Below are 26,290 nucleotides of genomic sequence, written 5' to 3'. Positions count from 1 at the left end.
AAATTTAATCGTTCGTTGATTACTAATATTTATTATCTATCCTGTATAAATAATAATTGTGAATTGTGTAATGTGCGGTCTGTCTGCTAGGACCCAGAAATATATATATAGGGGTCAGGTGATGAAAAAATTTTTTTACTATGAGCTGTACGCATTTTTTCAGGGCCGGAATTATGATAATGTCAGTCGGTTACTATAATAGGAAATAAAATTCTGACTGGCATTATCAAAATTATCTCAAAAAGGAAAGATTTCATGATGTTTTTAGTTTAAAATACGCAAACTCAAACCTGACCCTTTTATATATATTTCTGGGTCCTTGTCTGCTCCTGATCTATTCCGTAATAATATGGGTTTTTTATTTCTTTTAGCTCTCTATATTATTGTTAAAAATAATTAATTAGTGAATGCTGATCATGTCCAAAGTTGATTACTAATCTATTATAAAATATTATGTTCTTTTTGGTTAGATTGTAATATACTGACAGCTGATTTTTTAATTTTTGATCGGCTAAACTTAAAATTTTATCGCAAAAGATATTTTTTAAAAAAAAATTTTTTTGCAAACATATTTATTATAAATAATCTTATCTAATGGAATTTTATTTGTAAATATTAAAATTTAAGTCACATATTTACGATTTTAGAGAAAAACATCAGTGTATTTTTAATGAAATGATACAAATAAAAGAAACAATAACAATAAATAAAAAGATAAGTAAATTACAATGATCAAGGAGAAAGATGCTAATAAAAAAAAATGAAATAACAATAGAGTAATGGAAAGTAATAGGAGATGAAAGGGAGTAATGGTGGGAAATAAAAAGGAGAAATAGGACATGATGGGAGATGAAGAGAAGTGATGGGAGACGAAAAGGATTGATGGGAAGATGAAGAGGAGTGATGGGAGACGAAAAGGAGCGATGAAAGACAAAAAGAAATGATGGGAAGTAAACAGGAGAGAAAAAGAAATAATGGAAAATGAAAAGATGTAATAGAAAATAATGGCAGACGAAAAGTATGGAATAAGAAGTAATAGGTGAAAAATGATGAGAGACAAAGAATAAAAAAATGATCATGATAGGAGGTTGGGTAGCAAAAAATAATGATAGGAAACCAAGTAAAAAATAAAACCATGAAGTAAAAAAAAATGAAGTTAGTAAGAAATGAAATATAAGATAGAAATGAAATATAAAAAAAATAAATAAAAAATAAAAACTAATTGTAGAACCAAAAAAGAACTAAAAGGTCTAAAAAAATGAAATAAAATTAGTGAAAATAAAATATGAAACAGAAACGAAATAAAAAAAAATAAATAAAGGAGTAAGAAACAAAAACGTAAAGTGAAAAATAACTGATGAACCTTAATTGCAAAACTGGAAGGACTAAAGAACCTAAAAATAATGAATAAAAAACAAAGTGTAAGAATATAAGTTAGAAATAAAAATAAAAGAAAAAAAGAAAAATACCTTAAGACTGAAAGAACTGAGTATTTTAATTTTTTATTAAATAAAGTAGAATTAAATTTATGTAAATATATACAAATATAATAAACTGTAATATAAATGATAATTCAGTAACCAATTTCATGATGATCAATTCATGTAAACTCAATACGAATCCCGTGTAAATTCTGTATCCAAACCATATTTTTAGTAATATGGAATTGCGCATTTTTCCGTATCCTTTCATAATACGTTATTTCTAAGGAAAAAAAATCGTATAAAAACTATAAAAAATGTATTCAATTTTTTTATAGGGCTTTTATAGCTCAATCAATAGGTCCTTTGCCATAGCTTCCAGAAATTTCATATTGAAAATAAACTTTCACCTCACCACCAAAGATTGATACGGTAACATAAATAGTGATAAGGCCGGGCAAAATTAATTTTTAGATTCTCGTGACCCGGCCGTGTCAGTTTTACAAAAATTCAGGGATTTTTTTTTTATAGTAAAATTTTTGACCACGTGACTTAACATAATAAAATTGCATATACTTTATTATATAAAATTCAATAAACGTGTTACATTTTATTTTCGTAAATAAAATCTTATTTTCGTGATTCTGGGCAGAATTGGTTTATATCAACAAGTTTCCAATATTCCAATTTCTCTAAAGCTTTTATAAGAATGCGAAACTCTTTAATAATTTCAGTTTTCCTCCATATATTTCCTATATATCTTGCTTTTAACTATATGAGTTAACGAATTTTGATTTTCTGCAGTTATAGCTCTTTGATTAATTAAGTATTCAGAAGATTTGTTGCATAAAGCAGCATAGGTTCTTTAAGCCAAGCAAATTTGGGGTTTCCATCCATGGTAATTCAATGTACTGTAATTTATCGGAATTTTATAATAATTTTGTAATTTTTCTGAATTAGATTTTTTGTATCTTTCAGGATGGGCTCGATCAGAAAACCTAGTAAATAAAGCCGGAATTTTGTATCTATCATCTAATGTTTTATAAGAACAAATATCAACATATACGTAGATTTTGTTAAATCAGAAACAAATCTTTTTCCAATATTATTTGCATTATCTTTTCCTATCCAGCCACCTCCATCTATGCATAGTTGATCCAAAGAATTTCTTGCTGGCAATTTAAATTCTGGAAGATAGTTAAGCATTGAAGCAGATTTCATTAATTCAAATGCATTGATTGTATTCATAGCTGGCTCATTATTAGAGTCATCAAGTAATTACATATTTTCCGTACTGTTTAACAGTTTCCATGCATTAGTTACATTTCAGTCCTATTTTTTCCATTTCACCTGTTTTTGTAGGACTAAAATATGCAATACAATTTTTCCCCATAATTCTATCTTTAATTCATTAACTTCTACATCATTGAAAAAATCTTTTATATTCATATCCTCATCAACTGGAAGCCCCTCCCACTCAAATACTGTTTTAGAACGAAGCAAAACATGTACTGTACAATTATTATCGGCATATCAGATTTTATTTAAAAAAAAGTGGCGGAAGATAGATTTACATAGATTTAACAATTTTATCTTTGTTTGTGTAATACAAGATATATTTGTGTAATACAAATATAATACAAAATACATATAAAAAAATTTACATATGAAAAAGAAAAAAAAAAAACTGAGTGAACCGTGTCAATTTTAAAATTTTATGTCACGAGAATCTAAAAATTAACTTTGTCCGGCCTAAATAATGTGAAAAATAAATTCACAACGAGTGGCCTCTTTTTTACTAATTATAATATAGAAATTTTGTTTAATTATCATAAAATATATACAGCCATTCCCTGACGACATTCATTACTTAAGAGATCAAATTCTATCTAAAAATATTAAGAACGTAGATAATAAATGTATGTTTTAATTATTAGATTATTGATCATAATATTTATTCATTTGTAATTAAAAAAATGGACACGAACTAAACATGAATAATGGTTAGTACATTTTAGTGGCTGACCACTTGTCCAGATTTTAACTAAAATAGGAAATAAATAATAATTAAAAATTATTAATTACTAGGACTTTATTCCCAAGTTTCTTGATTGATTTTTTTTTTAAAAAAAAAATTAAATTGACAAAAAAAAGAATATACGTTTTTTACTGTTTTTGTGCAATGACAAGAAATATTTTGATTGCGATATATAAGGTCGTAAGGCGTAAAAATTATTTAGCGATCAGGTTGTACAGGATGTACTAATTAATAAATAAACTTTTTGTTTCTCATTTTTATTATTTGAGGTAAATAAGGTTATTTTACATTATTGTAATATAATAAAAAAATAAAAAAAAATACAAAATTTATTATGGAATTATCAAAAAAGAAATCTGAAGAACAACCAAGGAATTTATAGATGCGTATTGATAAAAGAAAATATCACGTAAAAAATTTATATCTTATTACATAATATGTTGTATAATTAAAATTATTTAATTTTTTAATGATAATAATATTTTTTTAAATTGAAAGCTTCATGTTACCATTAGTTCAACTACTGAATCAGAAGATACAGATGAAAAAATAATTTATGTGGACGGAATATTTAGAAAAAGAATATGAGTATATGGAATATAAAGAGAAAACAATTATGAACCTGGTCAGGAAGTAAATAAAAATTGTAAATTACATGATATAATTGTTTTCTCTTTAATAATTGATAAATAATTCAATACATAACGAGATCATTAATCTTCAGCAACTATACATTCAAGACACTCAGACTTTTCTTGAGCTAAAATTTCAGTAAATTTAGTGAATTTGCGACTTGTATAATATGCTTGTGGATGAGATTGCATAATAGAAGTATTTACTTGTTCATGTACTAAAGTTTTGTTTGCTTCTACAAATTCAAACATATTATCTTTTAATTGATTATTAATAATATTAGACACTTGATATTTATAATTTCCATCCCTGTTTATTTTATAATATTCATTAATACATCTAATCCAATCAGATACAATTTTTTCAAGTATTTCTATGGTTGGTCTATTGGAGGGATTTGAATCCCAACATTGTTTCATTAAATTTATATAACATTTTGGAGTATTTTTTATAATTTCAGGACGTTTTTCTTGATTACAAATATCCAAGACAAGTTCAAGATCATGTGGTTCATTATTAAATGGAGGAACACCTGATGTAAATTCCCACATTATCATTGAAAAACTATAAATATCACTTGCTGGAGTATAGGGTTTGTTTCTTAATATTTCAGGAGCCATATAAGGTAAAACGCCATAAATTTCATTAACCTTATTATCAGAATCACTTATAGGTTTACATAGTCCTAAATCAATAATAAATAACTCATTGTGATTATCTGACATTAAAATATTACCATCATGAAAATCACCATGAGTTAAATTTGATTCATGAATTACTTTAAGTCCCAATATAATTGTTTTCAATAATTGTAACTTGTCTTGCCACTTAAATTTAGTTATATCAGACAAACATTTTCTCAAACTTCCTTTTTTTGCATAACTCATTACTATTATATAATTTAAATTATTTGGATCTTGAGTAATTCCAAAGAATTGAATAAATTTTGAAAATGATTTTTTTTGACAATTATAATGATATTTCCACTATATAGATGATAAAAAAATTATTAAATTTTTTGCAAAAGAAAATAAAATTTGCTATTAAAATAAATACTATACCTCATCCAAAAATATACTATTTAAATTTGATGAATTATTAAGTGTTTTGAGAATAACCTCATACTCTGTGTGTCTATACCATTGTTGTTTGTCAAAGTCCCAACTATAAATAGGTCCATCTAACCAGATAGCTTTATGAATTTCACCAAATCCTCCTTTATCATAAAAATCAATACTTGACAATTTATTATAGGGTATCCATTCTAAAATTTCATAACTATTTTTAGCATTTAGTTGCGCTTCTTGAATAAATTTATCAATAAATTCATTTTTACTGGTCCACTTTGAAAAATCTCGTTGAAATTGTCTAGTATTACATTGTTGGCACCACTGATAATCAGTATATGGTTGCTTGCATTCATTACATGATTTAACTTCATTTTTAGAATTTACTTTACCATTTTCTACTACTTTTTGATACCAATAAAAAGCTTTTTCTAAATTCTTTTTTGTCCCTTCTCCATTATTATAACGTTTTACTAATTTAAACATTGCTGTTTCAACACCATTTTCTGCTGCTTTTTGATACCAATGCAAGGCTTTTTCTAAATTCTTTTTTGTTCCTTTTCCATTTTTATAGTATCCAGCTAAATTATTCATTGCACCAGCATGACCATTTTCTGCTGCTTTTTGATACCAATAAAAGGCTTTTTCTAAATTATTTTCTGTTTTTTCTCCATTTCCATAATATATAGCTAAATTAATCATTGCATTTTCATTACCATTTTCTGCTGCTTTTTGATACCAATGAATGGCTCTTTCTAAATTTTTTTCTGTTCCTTCTCCATTATAATAACATATGGCTAGATTAAACATTGCAATTTCTTCACCATTTTCTGCTGCTTTTTGATACCAATAAAAGGATTTTTCTAAATTTTTTTCTGTTCCTTTTCCATCATAATAAATATCAGCTAAATTAAACATTGCAATTGTATAACCATTTACTGCTGATTTTTGATACCAATGAAAGGCTTTTTCTAAATTCTTTTCTGTTCCTTTTCCATTATAGTGACATATAGCTAGATAAAACATTGCACTTTCTTCACCATTTTCTGCTGATTTTTGATACCAACAAAAAGCTCTTTCTAAATTCTTTTCTGTTCCTTCTCCATTTTCATAACATATGGCTAAACTATTCATTGCTTTTTTATCTCTATTTTCTGCTGCTTTTTGATACCAATGAAAGGCTTTTTCTAAATTCTTTTCTGTTCCTTCTCCATTATAATAAATATTGGCTAAACTAAACATTGCAACAGTATAACCATTTTCTGCTGCTTTTTGATACCAATGAATAGCTTTCCCTAAATTCTTTTCAGTTCCTTCTCCATTATAATAACATATGGCTAGATTAAGCATTGCAATTTCTTCACCATTTTCTGCTGCTTTTTGATACCAATAAAAGGATTTTTCTAAATTCTTATCTGTTCCTTCTCCATTTTCAAAACATATAGCTAAATTAAACATTGCTTTTTCATCACCATTTTCTGCTGCTTTTTGATACCAATGAAAGGCTTCTTCTAAATTCTTTTCTGTTCCTTCTCCATTATAATAACATACAGCTAGATTAAGCAGTGCAATTTCTTCACCATTTTCTGCTGCTTTTTGATACCAATAAAAGGCTTCTTCTAAATTATTTTCTGTTCCTTTTCCATTATAATATTTATTGGCTAAATTAAACATTGCATAAGTACAACCATTTTCTGCTGCTTTTTGACACCAATGAAAGGACTTTTCTAAATTCTTTTCTGTTCCTTTTCCATTATAATAAATATTGGCTAAATTTAACATTGCAACAGTGTGACCATTTTCTGCTGATTTTTGACACCAATGAAAAGCTTTTTCCAAATTCTTTTCTGTTCCTTCTCCATTTTTATAGTGTACAGCTAAATTATTCATTGCACCAGTATGACCATTTTCTACTGCTTTTTGATACCAATAAAAGGCTTTGTCCAAATTCTTATCTGTTCCTTCTCCATTTTCAAAACATATAGCTAAATTAAACATTGCTTTTTCATCACCATTTTCTGCTGCTTTTTGATACCAATAAAAGGCTTTTTCTAAATTCTTTTCTGTTCCTTTTCCATTTTTATAGTATACAGCTAAATTATTCATTGCACCAGCATGATCATTTTCTACTGCTTTTTGATACCAATAAAAGGCTTTTTTGTAATTCTTTTCTGTTTCTTTTCCATTATAATAACTATTGGCTAAATTAAACATTGCTATTTCATCACCATTTTCTGCAGCTATTTGATACCAATAAAAGGCTTTTTCTAAATTCTTTTCAGTTCCTTTTCCATTTTCATAACATATAGCTAAATTGAACATTGCTACTTCATTGCCATTTTCTGCTGCTTTTTGATACCAATAAAAGGCTTTTTCTAAAACCCTTTCTGTTCCTTCTCCATTCATATAACATATAGCTAAATTATTCATTGCATTTTCATCACCATTTTTTGCTGATTTTTTATACCAATAAAAGGCTTTTTCTATATTCTTTTCTGTTTCTTTTCCATTATAATAGCCATTGGCTAAATTAAACATTGCAATAGTATGACCATTTTCTGCTGATTCTTGACACCAATGAAAGGCTTTTTCTAAATTCTTTTCTGTTCCTTCTCCATTTTCATAAAATAAAGCTAAATAATACATTGCTTCTTTAACACCATTTTCTGCTGCTTTTTGACACCAATGAAAGGACTTTTCTAAATTCTTTTCTGTTCCTTTTCCATTATAATAAATATTGGCTAAATTAAACATTGCAACAGTGTGACCATTTTCTGCTGATTTTTGACACCAATGAAAAGCTTTTTCCAAATTCTTTTCTGTTCCTTCTCCATTTTTATAGTGTACAGCTAAATTATTCATTGCACTAGTATGACCATTTTCTACTGCTTTTTGATACCAATAAAAGGCTTTGTCCAAATTCTTATCTGTTCCTTCTCCATTTTCAAAACATATAGCTAAATTAAACATTGCTTTTTCATCACCATTTTCTGCTGCTTTTTGATACCAATAAAAGGCTTTTTCTAAATTCTTTTCTGTTTCTTTTCCATTTTTATAGTATACAGCTAAATTATTCATTGCACCAGCATGATCATTTTCTACTGCTTTTTGATACCAATAAAAGGCTTTTTCTAAATCCTTTTCTGTTCCTTCTCCATCTCTATATCTATTGGCTAAATTATGCATTGCTACTTTATCACCATTTTCTGCTGATCTTTCTAAACATTTTTTACACCATAATTCTTTAGTAAATGGTTTACACCAATTTTTAGTATTTAAATCACTAAGGTTAGTTCCCATTTGGTTATTTTAGAAATTTATTTTATTGAAAAAATTTTTTTTTGAAAAAAAAAAAAAAAAATTTTTATTCAATATGCCATGAATGAGTTACTAAAAAGGGAACATTTAACCGAAAGTAGAAGTTACAATAAAAATGAATTTTTTTTCGGGTCATATTTTTTCCGATGCACTGATCTGCATCATACCAAATTCTAAAAAAAGTTTTCTATTGAATCAGATTGGTCAACTATATTTTAAACTTTATACATTATTTATCTTATAATTTTATTAAGTTAATATTATAAAATAATATAGAAAAAAATGGTTCTTTTAAAGAAAAGAAACTTTTGATGCCAAAATTATGCAAATTTACTGATTAAAATTAGAGATAAAGTTGTGTAATAAGGCAAAATTCGTCAAAAAAATATACACTTTTTCACTATTGGTATATTTAGAAGAAAATTTTTTAATTTACATGGGGTGTTCATAAACGTATCACGTGACTTTATAAAAAGTTAATGTAAAAAAAATTTTTTAATTAATATAATTTTAAAGAATATGCAATCTCTGTGTTTTTATCTAGTCTGCAAGTTTACTTAAAGCGTCAAAGTTGATTTTGAATGTTAATTTTGATTTATTTAACAAATTCTTTTTTTTTCCGTTTTTGTTAGATTTAATTCTGCCCAACATTAAATGATCAGCATATAAAATTTACTTTTTTGGAAACCCGTGTTTAAACACCATGTACAAATAGAAATTGCCTATTTAGAAATATTCAAAAAATAAAAACTACATTATTAAATATTACTTTTTAAATTACAAAGTTATAAATAGTAGGAAGACAACTATTTTATTAAAATTTTACATTTATATCTTTTAAAATAAATTCAAGATGACAATAATAAATTTTTAAAAATTCTTAACATAGGGGATATGACCTTGATTCAGTAGACATACGATGTATTTTAATATCCTATTATTTAAATAAACTTAATTAAAAGCTCTATTTACTAAGTAGAATCTAAATAAAAAAAATGTTAATTTTAAAAATAAATAAACTTAGTTTTTGAAAAATTTTTAAGATTATTAGAAACATTTATCTGCATGTTCTTCAATGAAATTGGTAGACAAATGGGTAATAATTGAATATTTTTACAAATAAAACTAATAAAATTTATTATATAGGTGTACAAAAATTGTTATAATTGTAATAATTACATTCAATAGTAATTTTTTTATGTTCTCAGAAATTTGATGATACATAGTATAATAAATGATTATTATAAATTAAGAATCCTGTTATACTCACAAATATACTTACAAATACACAAATATGTAGTATTAAAAAAAGAATTGGGAATTACTAACCGTTGCCTGGGCGATTGTCGCATGGGTGATTGTCGCCCGGCCTGGGTTTTTTCCAAATATGTCACATGATGTACAATATATAAGTAAATTTATTGATCAGCCAGCTGATGGCTGATTTTTTTAACTTAGCTAATTTTTGATCAGTTAAACTTAAAATTTTATTTGCGAAGATTTTTTAAAAAATTTTTTTGCAAACATATTTATTCAAAATAATCTAATTTAATGAAATTTTATTTGCAAATATTAACATTTAAGTCACACATTTACGATTTTAAAGAAAAAAATCACCATATTTATTTTTAATGAAGTGATACAAATAAAAAACAATAACAATAAATAAAAAGATAAGTAAATTACAATGATCAAGGAGAAAGATGCTAATAAAAAAATTAAATAACAATGGAGTAATGGAAAGTAATAGAAGATGAAAGGGAGTGAAAAGAGTAATGAGAAGTGATAGGAAACAAAAAGGAGAAATAGTACATGATGGGAGACGAAAAGAAGTGATGAGAGATGAGAAGAAGTAATGGGAGACGAAGAGGAGTGATAAGAGACAAAAAGAAATGATGGGAAGTAAACAGAGAGAAAAAGATATAATAGAAAATAATGGGAGACGAAACGATGGAATAATGAGAAGTAATATAAAAAAATAAAAAAATGATCATGATAGGAGATTGGGTAATGATAGGAAACCAAGTAAAAATAAAACCATAAAGTAAAAAAAATGAAGTTAGTAAGAAACGAAATATAAGATAGAAACGAAATAAAAAAAAATAAAAAAATGAGAAAATCAACTGAACCTTAATTGCAGAACCGGAAGGACTAAAGGACCTAAAAATAATAAAATAGAGTTAGTAAGAAACGAAGTGTAAGCAGAATGTAGGTTAGAAATAAAAATAAAAGAAAAGAACAATACCTTGAGACCGAAAGAACCGATAAACAAATAAACATAACGCGATCATGTGGCCAATCTGGCCAATCAAAAATATTGAATCTGTCACGTGATCGAAGACAGGCGATGATCCCAGGCGACGTTTAGCAATTCCCTAAATTAAATCTACTATTTTTGTTAAAAATAGATGTCAAAATTACAATAAATGAATCCTGAATTTAAATTGGCCTATGTGCTATTACGTCATTCTAATTTTTATATATTAATTAAATTTGAGAAAAAAAAAAAAATTTAATGGCAAATAAGATTATAGGCATGTTTTATTATCCATCATTAACGTAAACAACCATAATGCAGATCAATGAAATATAGCCCGAAGAAGAATAAAAATCAACCGATAAAAATTCGCCATAACAAATACTGTAAACGTAAACAAGAGTTCATGTTTAAAGGGGAATTAGGTAAAATATACAAAATGTGATTTATTTTTAACTTGTTAATTTCTAATAAAATCATGAAATTCGAATTTATAATAAATACTTCTAACTATAATTATGCAAATTTTTTAGTATCTTAATTTTATCATACCTTCAGAATTGTTATTTTTTATGCAAGCAGTGAAAGGAGATTTTTTTTATTTATATGAAAAAGTTCTATATAAAATTTACATGGATCCAACATGGGTTTTATGTAAATGTGTAAAATATGTCTATGTAGATTTTTTAATTAAAATTCAAACATATTTCATATAGTTTAAATATTAAAGTATTTAATAATATAAATTATAAATTCAGTTTACTTAGAAAATGTATTTATACAAATATTTTATAGTTAAACTGTTTTGAACGTAATACAAATCACATTGGTAATCACGTGAAATTATCAATGAATTTCAATTTTGATGTAAAAATAATTGATTTTTGTTTTTTTTTGGATTATTATCATCTCGATGATTTTTTGTTTTTCATTCTTGTATCTTATCTTTAGGGTTCTTTTAGCACTTTTAATTTTTCAATTGATGCCGATATTGATCACTTTTTTTTTAAACCACAAAATGTTCGTGAAATTTATTTTAATTTACTTATTATTTATTTTGTATAAGACTAATTTTAACCCAAGGTGATTTAACCTGGGTGATTTAACCTATTAGTGAATTTTACATAATTATATAATTTTACAAAAAAAAATGCAAATTATGATTACAATAAAAATGTCAAAAATATAAGAAAAAATTGGTCAATTATACTCTATAATATCCAAATAAATAAAATCTTTACAAAGTGAAATGAATAATAACACAAATAAATTTTTTTTTTTAAAAAAAAATATTGATATAAATATAAATTTTAGGGGGTGATTTAACCCAGGTTATTTACCCCTAGCAAAACTCTCTTTTTTTTTATATTTAAAATCCTGATAGATAGCCGTGAAATCCCTAATTTTAGTTTAAAATAGCTAAAAAAGTTAATCACATGTTATATTTAATGAGTGATACGGCTGATACGCTCCAAATTTAGCAACAAGAAAATTGCATTTATTATTTCAAATTAAACAATTCCAAATTTCTAAAATTAAAATTCTCTCTTGATTAGAATTTAACCTCTAGAATGGATTGAATATGATAACTAGATTTGAAAAAATTACTAGTTAAAAATGTTTAACTGTTACTATACAGTATAAAAACATAAATAGTGTTAATCTGATATAACATTTTAATTTTACTAACAATTTTTGTTTTTAAGATTTTGATGGTTAAAATCATATTTGAATAAATCATCATTAGGTTTGAGAAAATATTATATCGCGTAAAAGTTTAGCTTAATTTTAATTTCGCATGTCGTCATATGAATTAATTTATTTATTCGTAATAATTATTTTTTTTTTACTAAATTCATAAATAATTATTGCTTATTTGCATTTCTTAAACATAGAATCAACAGTATTAACGTACTGTTAATGATTTTTTTTTTATTTTTTTGAAAAATTTATATTGAAAGTTAAGTTTTTTGAACTTTGTGTTATTCTCTTAAATTTTTATATGAATAAACAGAGAACAAATTTTATTTTATCAAATAACTTTATAAACTTAATTTCTCGATGCAGTGGCTAAAAAGAAATACTAGCCACATGATTAAGTAATGCAATGGTTTCCTTTGTTTATTGACAATGACACAATAGCGATTGCTTTCTACGTTTATTTAATACAGTAGTTTTCTGATCTTCCTTATCGAATAAAAAAACCTTGTAGAAGTGACCATTGTGCAGACTTTCAGGTAGGAAATGTTAAACCAACTTTCAATTCCAAAAATAAATTTAATATTGATTTAAATTCTTAAAGATTATCTTCGCCACTATAGTCACTATCACTATCATCTGGAATATTGTCAAGTAGGTCTTTAGGAAAACATTATGTAATTCTATATCAGAATCATCACTAATATAGGATCCATATATTAGTCGTGTGTAGAAAATCTAAATTGATTTTTTTTTTTTGAATATTCTCTATTCGGAGGATAGAAACTGCGGTATCCGGATAATTATTTTTTCTCGGATATCCGGATATCATTTTCTTATCCGCAAATACTATCGCGATAAATAAAGAAATTAACCTTTATTTTATTTGTTTTTCAATGTTTATTTTGTAGATAATAAATCATATAAATACCTTTCTGTAGATAGTTTTTTAGTAAATAAATTTAGATTATTTTTTTTAACAAATGAAAATAGTAATATTATTACGAAATTTTATTAACAAGTAAATACAGTACAAAAGATTTTTTTAATAAGTAAATACGAAATTTTAAATAAATAAATATAAAGGTTTTTTTTAACAATAAATATAATGATTTTTTTTTAACAAATAAATGTGAAGATTCTTTTTTAACAAAAAGTAATTCTGGTTGCGGACTGGGCTGGGTTACAAATATGGATTTTTGTGCAGAAGAAGACCATTAAATTTAAAAAATTTATATAGATTTGTTAAATTTAAATCATAAATAATTTCTTCTATCTCCAATTGTAAAATACAAATGCAAATAAAATAAATAATTACATAAGCATAAATATGATATCTTTTATATTTTAACTGTTAATTTGAGCTTAATTACTTTCATCTATAATAAAAAAATAGTTTAATTGACATTCAATAGATCAAAAATCACATGCAAAAGTGATTACCTTTATAATTAATATCAAGTTTAGTAAAATCTATATTCAAGGAATCTATAAATATTAGTTGTTAGCATTGTAAAATAAATTTAAATTATTATATCATGTTATATATATTTACCTGAATATTCTATTAAATCATCGTTATTATCAGCATTTTTTGGTTCTGGAAGATTTTTAAAATCTAAAAGTCTACTTGTCCCTATAAAAAAATTGGATACATTTTTTATAAAGTTTTTATATGATTTTTTTCCTTAGAAATAACGTATCATAATAGGATACGGAAAAATGCACAATTCCGTATCACTAAAAATATGGTTTGGATACGGAATTTGCACGGAATTCATATGGAATTTACATGATTTGATCACTGATTTTATCACGAAATTTATACGATTTGGTCTAAGGTTGCTTGTCTAAACCTCTTCAAAATCCTACGATTAGTTTCATCAAAATTTTACTATAGATTTATTATAGTTTCGGCAGAGTTTCGGCAGTTTCAGCATTTATAATAAGTTTCAGCAGTTTCGCCTTTCTCCAAAGTTTCGCCAGTTTTTTAATATAACTTTAATATAGTTTCGGCAGAATTTCACTTTTCGGCAAAACGCCATCTTGCCTAAACCCCTAGGTTTCGGCAAGCAACCTTAATTTGGTCACTGAATTTACTATTTGTATTACAGTTTACTAAAATTATATTTACATAAGGCCACACAAATTCGATTTTTCGGTTCACTTCACCCGGCCGGGTCACTTTTTCAAATTTCAATAAAAAAAAGTTTATATATAAAAGTTTATCATGTGATAGGGACGTAATTTTATTAGCGGGAAAGTTTATCACGTGGCTGAGAACTTCTGGAGCAAAAATAAATTCTTTAATTACCCTCCCCTTTAAAAGTCAACCAATCAGATGTCACGATTTATATATAAACTTTTTTTATTAATAAACAATAAACCCCGGGTCCCCGGGTCGATTTTAAATTTCAATGTTACGTGAACCGAAAAATTGAATTTGTGTGGCCTAAATCCAATTTTACTTTATTAAATTAAATAAAAAAAAAAATAAACAAAATACAAATACATTATGAAAATCCCCTCCTTATTAAAACCACCTATTGCAACCAAAATTATCTATAAGTTCAGGTTCATTTGGAGTCAAACAACCTAAAAAAACCCCCCTTCATATAGTATCTGCAATCGTCCAAGTCACCAAAGGTCAGCATTCCTACAAAAAAAGAAAGAGAACTCCAGAATGTCTGACCTACATAAATGAAAAGAATTATGAAGCATCTGATTAAAAAGAAACCAAAACAACAAAATAAATCCAAAACTGACCTACAAAAAAAGAAGACTCTGAAGCAACAAAACTGAAACAACCTACAAAAAGAAAAGAATCTGAACCCAACTTACAAAAAAAAAAAAGAAATTTGAACTGACCTAAAAAAAGAAAAAAATCCTGAACAATCCTACAAAAAAGAAAGGAAAGGACTCCCAAACTGATCTACAAAAAAGAAAAAAGAAACTGAATCTTCTCACAAAAAAAAATCTGCTGGCCTATGAATAAAAAAAGGGATAAATATAAATAAAAAAAGAAAAAAAAATATCTTTTTAAAAAGAGAGTAACAAAGTTAGGAAAGTTAAAAAAAAATTTTTTTTAAAGGGAGGACGTCAAAGTTAGAAAAATAAAAAATTTTTTATAAAGAGGAAATAGAAATAGAAAGAAGAAATTTTTTTTTAAAAAAAAAGAAGGGTGGGAATAAAAGAATAAAATCAAAAAAAATTTTTTTTTAAAGGAGAGTGATGAAAAAAAATTTTTAAAGTGAGGTACGAAAAAAAAAATTTTTTTTTAAAAGGGGGGTGACGAAAAAAGAAGAAAAATTTAGAAAAAATAACAAAAATAAGACAAGAGAAAAGAGAAGGAAGGGAAAGACAGAAAGGAAGATCGGAAGATCAAACTCATCATAGTAAGGGTTTATATAAAAAACAAAAAACGTATCATAACAAAACAATAAACAATCACGTGATCTCGTGTTATGATACGAGATTTTTGTAAAATTATTTTCTAAAAATATTAAGTTTAAAAATTCCGTATACATTCCGTATAATTAATTTTTTCCGTATACATTTCGTATACATTAGTTTTTTAAAAAAATGTTCAAAAATGAATTGCTTATTAAATATACGGAATTTGTATACGGAATCTATAGAAACGTACATAAAATGTATACAAAACGTATCCTTTCCGTATACATATTTCTTATAGGGATGTGTAAACTGCTTGAGGATGTGTCATATATGATATAGTACCGGTAGATATTAAAGGTGATGAAAAAGATAACTTTTTATTAATATCATCTCCTTCTTTAACTTGACCATAAATTACAGAATCTACGCTACTAGTATTAATAGAATTCTATAAATTATAAAATAAATTATTTAATTCACCCGCATTAGGTCGTTTTAAAGGGTCTGCATCCCAACATTGATTAATAATGTCAAAAATTAATTGAGGAATCTTATAATTAGACTTTGGCCTCAACCCTTTACAAATTTTCATTGCTAAGAATTCATCATGAGCTATATAATAATAAGGAGGGAGTCCTGTACAAATTTTATATGCAATGATTCCAAATCCATAAATATCGCTTTGTTGAGTATATTCTTTCCCTCTTAAAACTTCTGGAGCTACATAAGGTAATACTCCATATATTTTTTTATTATTATTTTGAGAGGATTTGACATTTGCCGGCTGACTCAATCCCAAATCAGTAATAAAAGCATTGCTATCAAAATCGCTTAATATATTTCCACAATGAAAATCATGATGAATTAATCCTTCTTTATGAATACTACTAAGACCAATTGCAATAGTAATATACTACTCAACTTTTGCATCCAATTCAGTGAAATGAAGTTGCTATTCAAATGTTGTCTTAAACCACCATCTTTTAATTCCATTACCATCATAAAATTATTTGTTTTTGGATCTTTGGTAATACCAAAACAACGAACTATCCACATAGTAGAATATACTAAAATATTTGATTCAACCTTAAAAGAAAATTATAGTTAGTTTAACATTTATAAAGGCTAATTTAAATTTAATGAAAATAACTTACTTCTTTTAAGAATTCTGTCGTAATACCTTGTGAGTTATGTAAACACTTTAAAGCAACTTTTGTTTCACCTACTCTTTCCAATTAAGAATTATTTCTTATCCAAGGACCATCTTTCCAAACTGCTTTAAAAGTAGTTCCAAATCCCCTTTTGCTAAATATTCAACATCTTCAAATTTATCATATTCAATCCACTCTACAATACGTCGCGCATTTTCAGCTTTTAATTGTGCTTTTTGAATAAATTCATCAACGTTATGATTTCCACTTGTCCAATTTTTGAAATTTTGTTGAAATGATGAAGAAGTTGTGCATTGTGATTTAGTAAGGTTCTACTATATATACTATGACTACTTAAATAATTAATGTATCTTTATTTATAATACTAATTTTATTTACAATAGCACTCCAAAAATGTACTAATCCACCAAAATACTGTTAAATTAGCCGATTTTGGGCTGTCAAAAATAATTGACGAATCATCCAACCCTCAGTCAAAAGCAGGTTCCCTATTTAGGGATAAAAACAAACAGAAATATATTCATTGGATAGGAAGAGTGATGTTTACAGTATTTGCGTACTCTTATGGGAAATATCTAGTGGGCAGCCACCTTTTAATGATGTTCCACATGAAATTGATTTGGTTGTATCAATTTTAGAAGGTCTTAGAGAATCACCTGTTCCGGATACACCCAAAGATTACGTAAAACTTTATACTGGTAATTAATATAAATATGTTTCTTAATTAATTAAATAATATTAACGTTCTTATTTTTTTTTTTTGTTTTGTAGATTGTTGGAGTAGTGAGCCAAAGGAACGACCAACTATTAATCAAGTAGCTGATGAACTAAAAGCAATCATTGCAAAATATGATACAACTATAAAAGACATTCACCTAGATAATGTTAATGAAAATTCCCAATTAACAGCAGATGATAAGCAGCAATTTATTTCAAATGCTGTTGAACCTATTGAGAATTCTCATAATAGTTCATTACATGGTGAATTATCTCAAATTATGCAAAATTTTGTTATGATGAGTATGAAAGAAATTGATTCTTCAATGGCATTAAGTAACCAATCTGAGGATAGTTTCAATATATTAGTAAATGATATAATTAATTTTTTTTATAAATATGAGGATTGTAAAATAGAAAAACGGGAAATATTAACTTATCTTAATAACCGTTATATAACTTTACAAGAGATTAATAATTTATTATTATATAATCACAACAACTCAAATTCTCTTATAGTACTTGAAAGATTTGGTTATTTAGGAATTAGAACCGGTATTGATGAAAAGGAAGCATTTGAATTATATCAGAAGTCTGCTGATTTGAAAATTGTGACTGGAATGAATATATTAAAAAATTGTTATAAGGATGGAGTCAGTACCAACATTAATCAAAAGATTTTTGAATTATATCAAAGTTTTGTAGACTTAGGTGATACATTCGGAATGATTAGTTTGGGAAATTGTTATAAAAATGGATTTGGAACTGAAATTAATAAACAAAAGGCATTTGAATTATATCAAAAAGCAGCAAATTTAGAAGATACATCTGGAATGTATAATTTAGGATATTGTTATGAAAGGGGAATTGGAACTGATATTGACGAGAAAAAGGCATTGAAATTATATAAAATGGCAGCTGATTTAGGAAATAGTGCAGCTCAATATAATCTTGCTTGATGTATGAAACTGGAAAAGGAATCACCAGAAATATAGATGAAGCAATTTATTGGTATAAAAAATCCGCCGAACAGGGACTCCAAGCTACCCAGAATAATAGCTAAAATGAATTATATCAGTTAATTTTAGTGTAATTTAATAAATTTCAATAAGAATGATAATGAACTGAACATTGACGTTATCTTAGTGATCGTTTACTATACGTCATATTGAATCTCCAGAGTAAAATTTTACGAAATACGTACAGCATGTTGTAAGCATAGATTTTAATAGTAACAATGGTTTATCATGGTTTTACTTCTACTTTATCTAATATGGCCATATTTCGTTTAGCTAGAATATGTACTGTGCGTGCAATGATACCGCTTAAGTCGCTCAAGTATTGCTATTATGAGTAAATTCGTTCAAAAAAACTAAATTCTTTATTATTTCATAATAAATGATTTTAGATACTGTATTTAAGTTTCGAAAATGCGCGCGTGCAATTTGTCCTCTTGCGCCAAATGATAGCTAAATACTCGTATTTCATACAAACATTATTTTTTGGTATAGAAAATAATACATTATGAATAATTAGTTTATATTTATCGTATACGCAATATACAAAAGATAATGCAATGACCATTTTGTTCGTCGCTAAAAGCGTACATTACAGTATTTAAATGTTTACAGACATACAATCGAAAAGAATTCTTAAAAATAAAAAAAAAAATATTTTAGCGAGAGTAGTAAATCCGACGTTTATACATATAAATATTAAAAAATATAATCGTACATTATTAACATTGCAAGGAATGAATGAGTAAATTACTAGAGAAATGGAAAATTCTAGTTTATACGTGATTATAATGGTACGATTTTACCAATAAATTCATTATAACAACAAATTCAGTCAGGTTAAAGTAATAATGATAGATTAATCATTTTTCGTGTCTATAATTAAGAGTTAAATAATATGAGAAATAAACAATTTCAATTAGTGTTGGTCGCCGTAATGGTTGTAAGGTTGTAAGGTTGTAACCGTATGTCGATAAAATCGTGAGTAATTTCCGTAATTTTCCGACTTGTTGTAATTGGTGTGTGTAACATATGAACTTTTACAAATATTTTTTCCTTTGACCGGTACAACTTCCTAATAAAACATCTCAAATCACTACTATTACAAGTATAAATACTTATCAGTTTCACACATTACAAGGATAATTAAAAATGTAAGTCGAATAATTTATCATTTTTTTTTTCATCATTTTTTTTTTTACGAAAGAAAACACACTTGGAAAATCTCGTGATAAACAATCATGACGATCGAACGATCGAGTAACACAAAATTTTTTTCTGACAAAACATATATTAGGTAACACAAATCAGCCTATATAATGAAATGAAAATGGATCAACGTATAATTTCATACATAATTTTTTTCTTTCTCATTTAATTTATTTAATTTTTTTTAAAAAAAAAACCTTTTTTCTTATATTTTTATAACAATGTTTAGTAACACCGAATTTAGATTTAATAAAAATTCAAATGAATGGAATGATTGGATCGAAGAGGCCATTTATAAAAAACATATTAAAAATTATGAATGTGAATATTTTTATAATGTTGAAGAAATTGGTTATGGAAGTTTTGGAAAAGTTTATCGTGCAAATTGGAAAAATTCTGATAAATATTTAGCATTAAAATCTTTTTTTAATTTCAATCATGCCACAGTTAAAGAAATTGTTAATGAGGTAGTTATTTTTATTCAATACATACAATATATGCATTTATATAATAATTAATATTTTTATTTATAATTTTATTGATTTAGCTTAAACTTCAACGCGAAGTTGATTTTCATGACAATATTATTCGTTTCTATGGAGTTGCAACAGGTATAATAATATATTTATAAAATGTTGATAGAATTTATTAAAAACAATCTTTATTAACTTTCTTTTTTTTTAATATAATAAGAGGTTCAAAGTGATAATTCAAAGAGATACATGTTAGTAATGGAGTATGCTGACGGTGGTACTCTTCGAAAATATCTAAAAGAAAATTTTGAAATTCTTACTTGGAATGATAAATTTAACATGGCATTACAGTTAGCTTCCGCTGTATCATGCTTACATGATGAAGGAATCATGCACCGTGATTTGGTATTCTATTTTATATGTCATGGTTTTATAAATTGTTATGACTTATATAGACTTATAAAACTTTCTTTTTTATTAATAGCACTCTAATAATGTGTTGGTTCACCAAAATTCTATAAAGTTGGCCGATTTTGGATTATCGAAAAGGATTGAAGAATCTTCCAACCTTCAATCAAAATTATTTGGAGTAATTCCTTACGTCGATCCAAAAAGTTTTAGCAGACAAAGAAACAATAATAAAGTATATTCCTTAAATAAAAAGAGTGATGTTTACAGCGTTGGAGTATTATTATGGGAAATATCTAGTGGTCAACGTCCTTTTTATGCTGAGGGAAAACCATATGATATCGGTTTGGCTGTAGAAATTTTACAAGGTTTAAGAGAGAAACCTATTCCTAATACACCCGAGAATTATATAAAAATTTATACTGGTAAATATAATATTAATTATGTTTCACAAGTAAAATTAATTTAATTGATTAATTAAAAAATTTATTACCCCTTTTTTTAGATTGTTGGAATGGTGAACCAATTAATCGTCCAACTATCAACCAGGTAGTCGATGAATTAAAATCATCAAGTAATCAAATTAAGAATGATTTTAACGTCATAGTTGATGAATTAGTTGATCTTATTAATAAATCGGACGAAAAAAAAGAAAAAAAAGAAATTTTTAATTATCTTAATGATCGTAATATAACATCAAAAGAAATTTATGATTGGTTATTAATTAGTCAAAATAATTCAAAATCTATTGTTTTACTTGGAGAATTTAATTATTCAGGAATTGGAACTAATGTTAATAAACAGAAAGCATTTGAATTATATCAAAAAGCTGCAAATTTAGAAAATATTTCTGGAATAAATAATTTAGGATATTGTTATTCATATGGAATTGGTACTATTATTGATAAGAATAAAGCATTTGAATTATATCAAAAGGCTGCAAATTTAGGAAGTTGTACAGCTCAATATAATTTAGCTTTCATGTATGAAAATGGAAAAGGTATTATGAAAAATATTGATAATGCAATTTATTGGTATGAACAATCTGCTAAACAAGGGTTAAAAATTGCTCAAAATCAATTAAAAAAATTTGAGAAATAAAAAATTTGGTTTATATAATATAGATGTAAATAAAATTATGTGTACTTATTTTTTGAAAATTATAAATAAAATATATTTATTCTTTGTTAGAAAAAAAAGAGAAAGTTACAACTAATTAAAGTAATATGCCAAACATATATCAAATTTTATATCTTAAATAATAATGCTATTATTTTGCATTAAACATTTATATTTTATAAATATAATATAACCAGCCGTAAACTCTTATTTCGCAAGGTAATTCTGAAATTTTTTATCTACGTAAAATTTTATTTCGACTTATCTAGCCTGAATTTGATATCCATATTATTCAGCAAACTGGCTGTGATACTTTACGACATACTACAAAAGGACAGGTCACGCATAAACTTGACGCTAAATTAGGTAAAACTTAAAGCTTAAGCAATAGATTTATTATAAAAAAATATCAAGAATTTCTCATATTATCGTGTTTACAGAATAGGACGATATTGAAAATGAAAAAGTTAAAAAGGTGCAGAAACTTATGCGTAGATTACGCTCAAAAAGTCAATCTAGTCCAAGTTCTTAAAGGGATGGATGTTTTTGTCAATGTTATATTATATGTCTAATATTCCTGTACCGTAATATTTTATGATAATTGTGGCTGTTCGTCATCTGAATTTGATAGGGTATAAGTACTTTTCAATCTTTCATGTTGATAATGAAATTGTAATTTTTTTTTTTAGTTTATCCATTTACAGACGATAATGCAAAATTTCATGAGGCGCACACAGTAATAAGATACATGGCTGATTTGGTTTTAACGCTAAGAATAAAAAAGCTATATTTTATGCGGATGAAGGATGTACACTACTACTTTATCTGATATTGACAGATATACTGTAGAACGCAAAAAGCATGAAACGTTTATATTAAAGTATTTTGTTAATCTCTTGCTGTTTTATTAAAATCATGTTCAATGTCATAATAATGTTTTCTAAGGTTGGGTAGAAATAAAATGACACAAATAGGAAATATTATATTTCACTCAAAGACAAAATATTATTACCACTTAGATAAATGAATTATTCAAATCATCAATTGATAAGTTATTTTATTTTCTGCACTCTAAAGAAAAAAAGTTAGATATTTAACGTATATCGGAAACAAATCCATTATAATTAATCCAAATTTAACTATTATGGCAAATTTGTTACCTCAAGCATTATAAATAATATTAAAGGCTTAAACTTTTAAAGCTGTTTGATTTACTAATTAAATTATGTAATGAACTTGTGAACGTAAATACGTAATAATGTTTTTGCTTACATATCAAAACTCAAAACGGGTTAATAACGAAGTTAAAATGGAGTTAACGTTAGAAATTATACTATAAATCATGTGCAACTCTACAATGACACAAAGAAATCACGTTACATGTATTACAAAAAATGCGCAATGACGAAATATTTGCAGAGTAATAATTTGTTAAACATTGTGAAACTCTAACGCAATTAATTACTTGAGCCTACTATTGGTGAAATGTGAACTTAACTTTCTCAAATATGTTAACCTCTACTTTATACTATAAAGACGCTATGCTTGCTCCAGAGGTATAATTATAATATTTCTTATAAATTTTTGTATCGAAAGTATGTTCTTTAAATTATTTTTTTTTTTCACCCAATACAGGATTATGGACTCTTATACGATGATAGATGGTTGAATGACCGATGCGTAGATTTTTATTTGGAGTATGTAAGAAATCATTACTTGATTTTCATAAATATTTCTAAAAATAAAACATTTTTTTTTCCTTTAAAAGATATCTTGAATACAATTATTCTATAAAAGAAGAATCCAAGGTTAAACCAAATCTTTTGCGAGCATCGATGAGTTTTCTCATAACAAATATTGAAGGTTTTTTTCATCCACTTTTTTTTTGTTCTAATATCATTTACCTATTTTATTCTATTTACATATATTTCATTTATTTTTATAAAGATGCGAAATATCTTGCTAGCGCACTTCCAAAACAAATATTTTCTGCTGATATAATATTCATTCCAGTAAATAATAAACAGTCCTTAGAAAGTTTTATTGGAGGAAGTCATTGGTCTTTGCTAATTTACGTAAAACAGAATAATAAATTTTTATATTATGATAGTGCTAATAATATGAATTCTTATATTGCTTATAAATTTGCAGATAAAATTTCCGGTGTTCTAGAAGTCAAAAGTAGGTATTAAAGAAATGAAAAATTATATTATGATTAGATTATGATATTTTTTTTAAAAAAAAAATTCCATTTTTAGGAAATAATATTGTCGTTGTAAAAACACCTCAACAAAAAAATGGTATGTTAAAATTGATGTATTTAACTCAAATATTTAATATTAATTTAAATAATTTCAATTAATTGGATATTTTTAATTTATTTTAGGTTCAGGTAACTTACATATTTATTTTTTATTATATAACAATATTTTGATAATTAATGTAAATTTTTTAAATTTTTGTCAGATTGCGGAGTATTTGTACTTTCTATTATTGATCAATTTTATCAAAGAATTATTGAATTACAATCAAATTCAGATCAAATAGATTTTGAGAAGATTTTAGAAGTTAATGAACAGAATCTTTTACTTCCTTCTGATATGAGAAAAAAAATTAGAGATCTTGCTAATGAGTTGAAAGATTCAAAGTAATGGATTTAAATTTTTTTTTATTAATCTAGTTTTAATGGTTATTTTTTCTTGGGTCTTTTAAATGATAATTACGCTTAATAAAATTCCGTCATTTTGAATACAGTTTTTTTATTATTTCGGATAATATATTTTAATTTATATCTAATATTAGATAATAAAGTAGTTATAATCACTTATAAAATAAAATTTTTATAAAGAAATAAAGAATAAAAATATTGTAACATTATTAACATTATTTTAAATATTATCTAAAGAATATGAATCTGGCAAAATTTAGAATACGTGTTCTTGTATATTTTTAAATGTAGGCATGAAAAATTAAAATCATTATTTCTTGGATAAAGTTTATGGAAAGATTCAAAAAAAAAGAATTGATGCCGAGCAAGTACTTTTAATATGTAGGTCATTTTGGGACTTGACTTATGTATTATTTGTAAAAATCTATCTTTTGCTATTTTTCTTTATAATTACCGATATTTTCATTATCGTACAATATTGATATCAATAGTTTATTTGCGTACAATATTGAATATCGGTAGTTTATCGATCTGCATTAGCCGATTTAGCCGTACGATAATATAAATATATACAACACCCATAAAATATCAACTGTAATGTTAGAAATGTTGTTGGAAGTATAAATCACACCCATTTTGATAAATTCCGAGTATTTATTATGTATATACTGTAAATTTCGGTAACCCACAATGTATTTAGAAATATTTTTACAACTTCTGTATACACAATTCCGTAAAAAAGTTGATCCGCTTTTTATATCCATCTTTTTTTCCGTAACGGAATTAGTAACCTTTATATTACGGAAATTATCGAATTATTACATTTTCCATAAATGGATCCGTGAAATGCAAATTTTTACGGAGTTTTTAGTTTTTACAGAAATAACGGATAAATTTTATTGGGAATATATATATTCTTAAACATCTAAAATTTAATATGTATTTAATTATATATCAGGTATAGTAAAAAATATTTAAACTTGATCATATCAGTTCATCAATAAGTTATATAATGAACCCATCAACTGAGCTTAAATATTAATTGATTTTTCCAATCAGCCGATATGTTATTGGCTAAATGGAGATTTATTGATTCTTTTTGGCTCAAACGATTGATAATCAATAACAATATCCTAACTATTTATTACATAATATTATTATATTGGCAGCCCAAAATATCATGAGTAATATTTATTAAATAGGAAATTGAATATGTGCTTGTGGTATGTTATATATTAGTTAATTAATCAATTAAATCAATTAAAGCAATGTGAGTACTATGACTCACTCTTAGTCGCGTCGTTTATATTATAACACGTATATCATTCTGACGCGTAGGATATTATGGATTAAAAATTTAGTCTTTTTTTCTCTCACCTCTTTTTTTTCAGGTTTCTCTTTTTTAGGTCTTCTTTTCTCTCTTGCCTTAACCATCTTTACTCCAACCTCGTCTTTTAACTGAAGAACTGTGATATGTTAGAAACTAGTTTAGCTATTCAACGTACATGGTATAGTCTTGTTTTTTTACTCTATTGTTGATGCCAGTCCACGCCTTTGTTATTCTTCCTAGCGCTAACTACGAAGTTACCGACCCACTCCTTTAGTTCGGCTATTAAATTTACTAACAGTTACCCCTTTACACTGTTGAACCATATAATTGAATTAACACCAAAGTGAAAT

The 26,290-nt window shown here is 25.8% G+C and overlaps 6 protein-coding genes across 6 annotated transcripts; 3 read left to right on the top strand and 3 right to left on the bottom strand.

The window, feature by feature from the left end:
- Positions 1–2,453: 2,453 nt before the first annotated feature.
- Positions 2,454–2,669, bottom strand: OCT59_023818 (uncharacterized protein; the record flags this gene model as incomplete). Its single annotated transcript, XM_066134982.1, has 1 exon — positions 2,454–2,669. One exon carries the CDS (start codon positions 2,667–2,669, stop codon positions 2,454–2,456), a length of 216 nt encoding a protein of 71 aa, XP_065991056.1.
- A 1,503-nt stretch (positions 2,670–4,172) lies between these two features.
- OCT59_023817 (uncharacterized protein) lies at positions 4,173–4,511 on the bottom strand (the record flags this gene model as incomplete). Its single annotated transcript, XM_066134981.1, has 1 exon — positions 4,173–4,511. The coding sequence occupies one exon, from the start codon at positions 4,509–4,511 to the stop codon at positions 4,173–4,175; it is 339 nt and encodes a 112-aa protein (XP_065991055.1).
- Positions 4,512–5,061: 550 nt separating this feature from the next.
- On the bottom strand, positions 5,062–8,459 carry OCT59_023816 (uncharacterized protein; the record flags this gene model as incomplete). Its single annotated transcript, XM_066134980.1, has 2 exons — positions 5,062–5,078; positions 5,471–8,459. 2 exons carry the CDS (start codon positions 8,457–8,459, stop codon positions 5,062–5,064), a joined length of 3,006 nt encoding a protein of 1,001 aa, XP_065991054.1.
- An 8,815-nt stretch (positions 8,460–17,274) lies between these two features.
- Positions 17,275–18,676, top strand: OCT59_023815 (uncharacterized protein; the record flags this gene model as incomplete). Its single annotated transcript, XM_066134979.1, has 3 exons — positions 17,275–17,285; positions 17,532–17,698; positions 17,772–18,676. The coding sequence occupies 3 exons, from the start codon at positions 17,275–17,277 to the stop codon at positions 18,674–18,676; spliced, it is 1,083 nt and encodes a 360-aa protein (XP_065991053.1).
- Positions 18,677–20,163: 1,487 nt separating this feature from the next.
- Positions 20,164–22,014, top strand: OCT59_023814 (uncharacterized protein; the record flags this gene model as incomplete). The annotated part of the gene is made up of 5 exons (XM_025326310.2): positions 20,164–20,409; positions 20,490–20,553; positions 20,636–20,820; positions 20,900–21,248; positions 21,329–22,014. 5 exons carry the CDS (start codon positions 20,164–20,166, stop codon positions 21,922–21,924), a joined length of 1,440 nt encoding a protein of 479 aa, XP_025176710.1. The 3' UTR covers positions 21,925–22,014.
- A 1,436-nt stretch (positions 22,015–23,450) lies between these two features.
- OCT59_023813 (uncharacterized protein) lies at positions 23,451–24,593 on the top strand (the record flags this gene model as incomplete). Its single annotated transcript, XM_066134977.1, has 7 exons — positions 23,451–23,498; positions 23,578–23,639; positions 23,711–23,805; positions 23,890–24,123; positions 24,201–24,242; positions 24,329–24,334; positions 24,409–24,593. 7 exons carry the CDS (start codon positions 23,451–23,453, stop codon positions 24,591–24,593), a joined length of 672 nt encoding a protein of 223 aa, XP_065991052.1.
- Between the last annotated feature and the right edge of the window lie 1,697 nt (positions 24,594–26,290).

This window comes from Rhizophagus irregularis, chromosome 4 (genome assembly GCF_026210795.1).
Source record: "Rhizophagus irregularis chromosome 4, complete sequence".
NCBI lineage: Eukaryota > Fungi > Glomeromycota > Glomeromycetes > Glomerales > Glomeraceae > Rhizophagus > Rhizophagus irregularis.
This window is presented reverse-complemented; position numbering and strand designations above follow the sequence as displayed.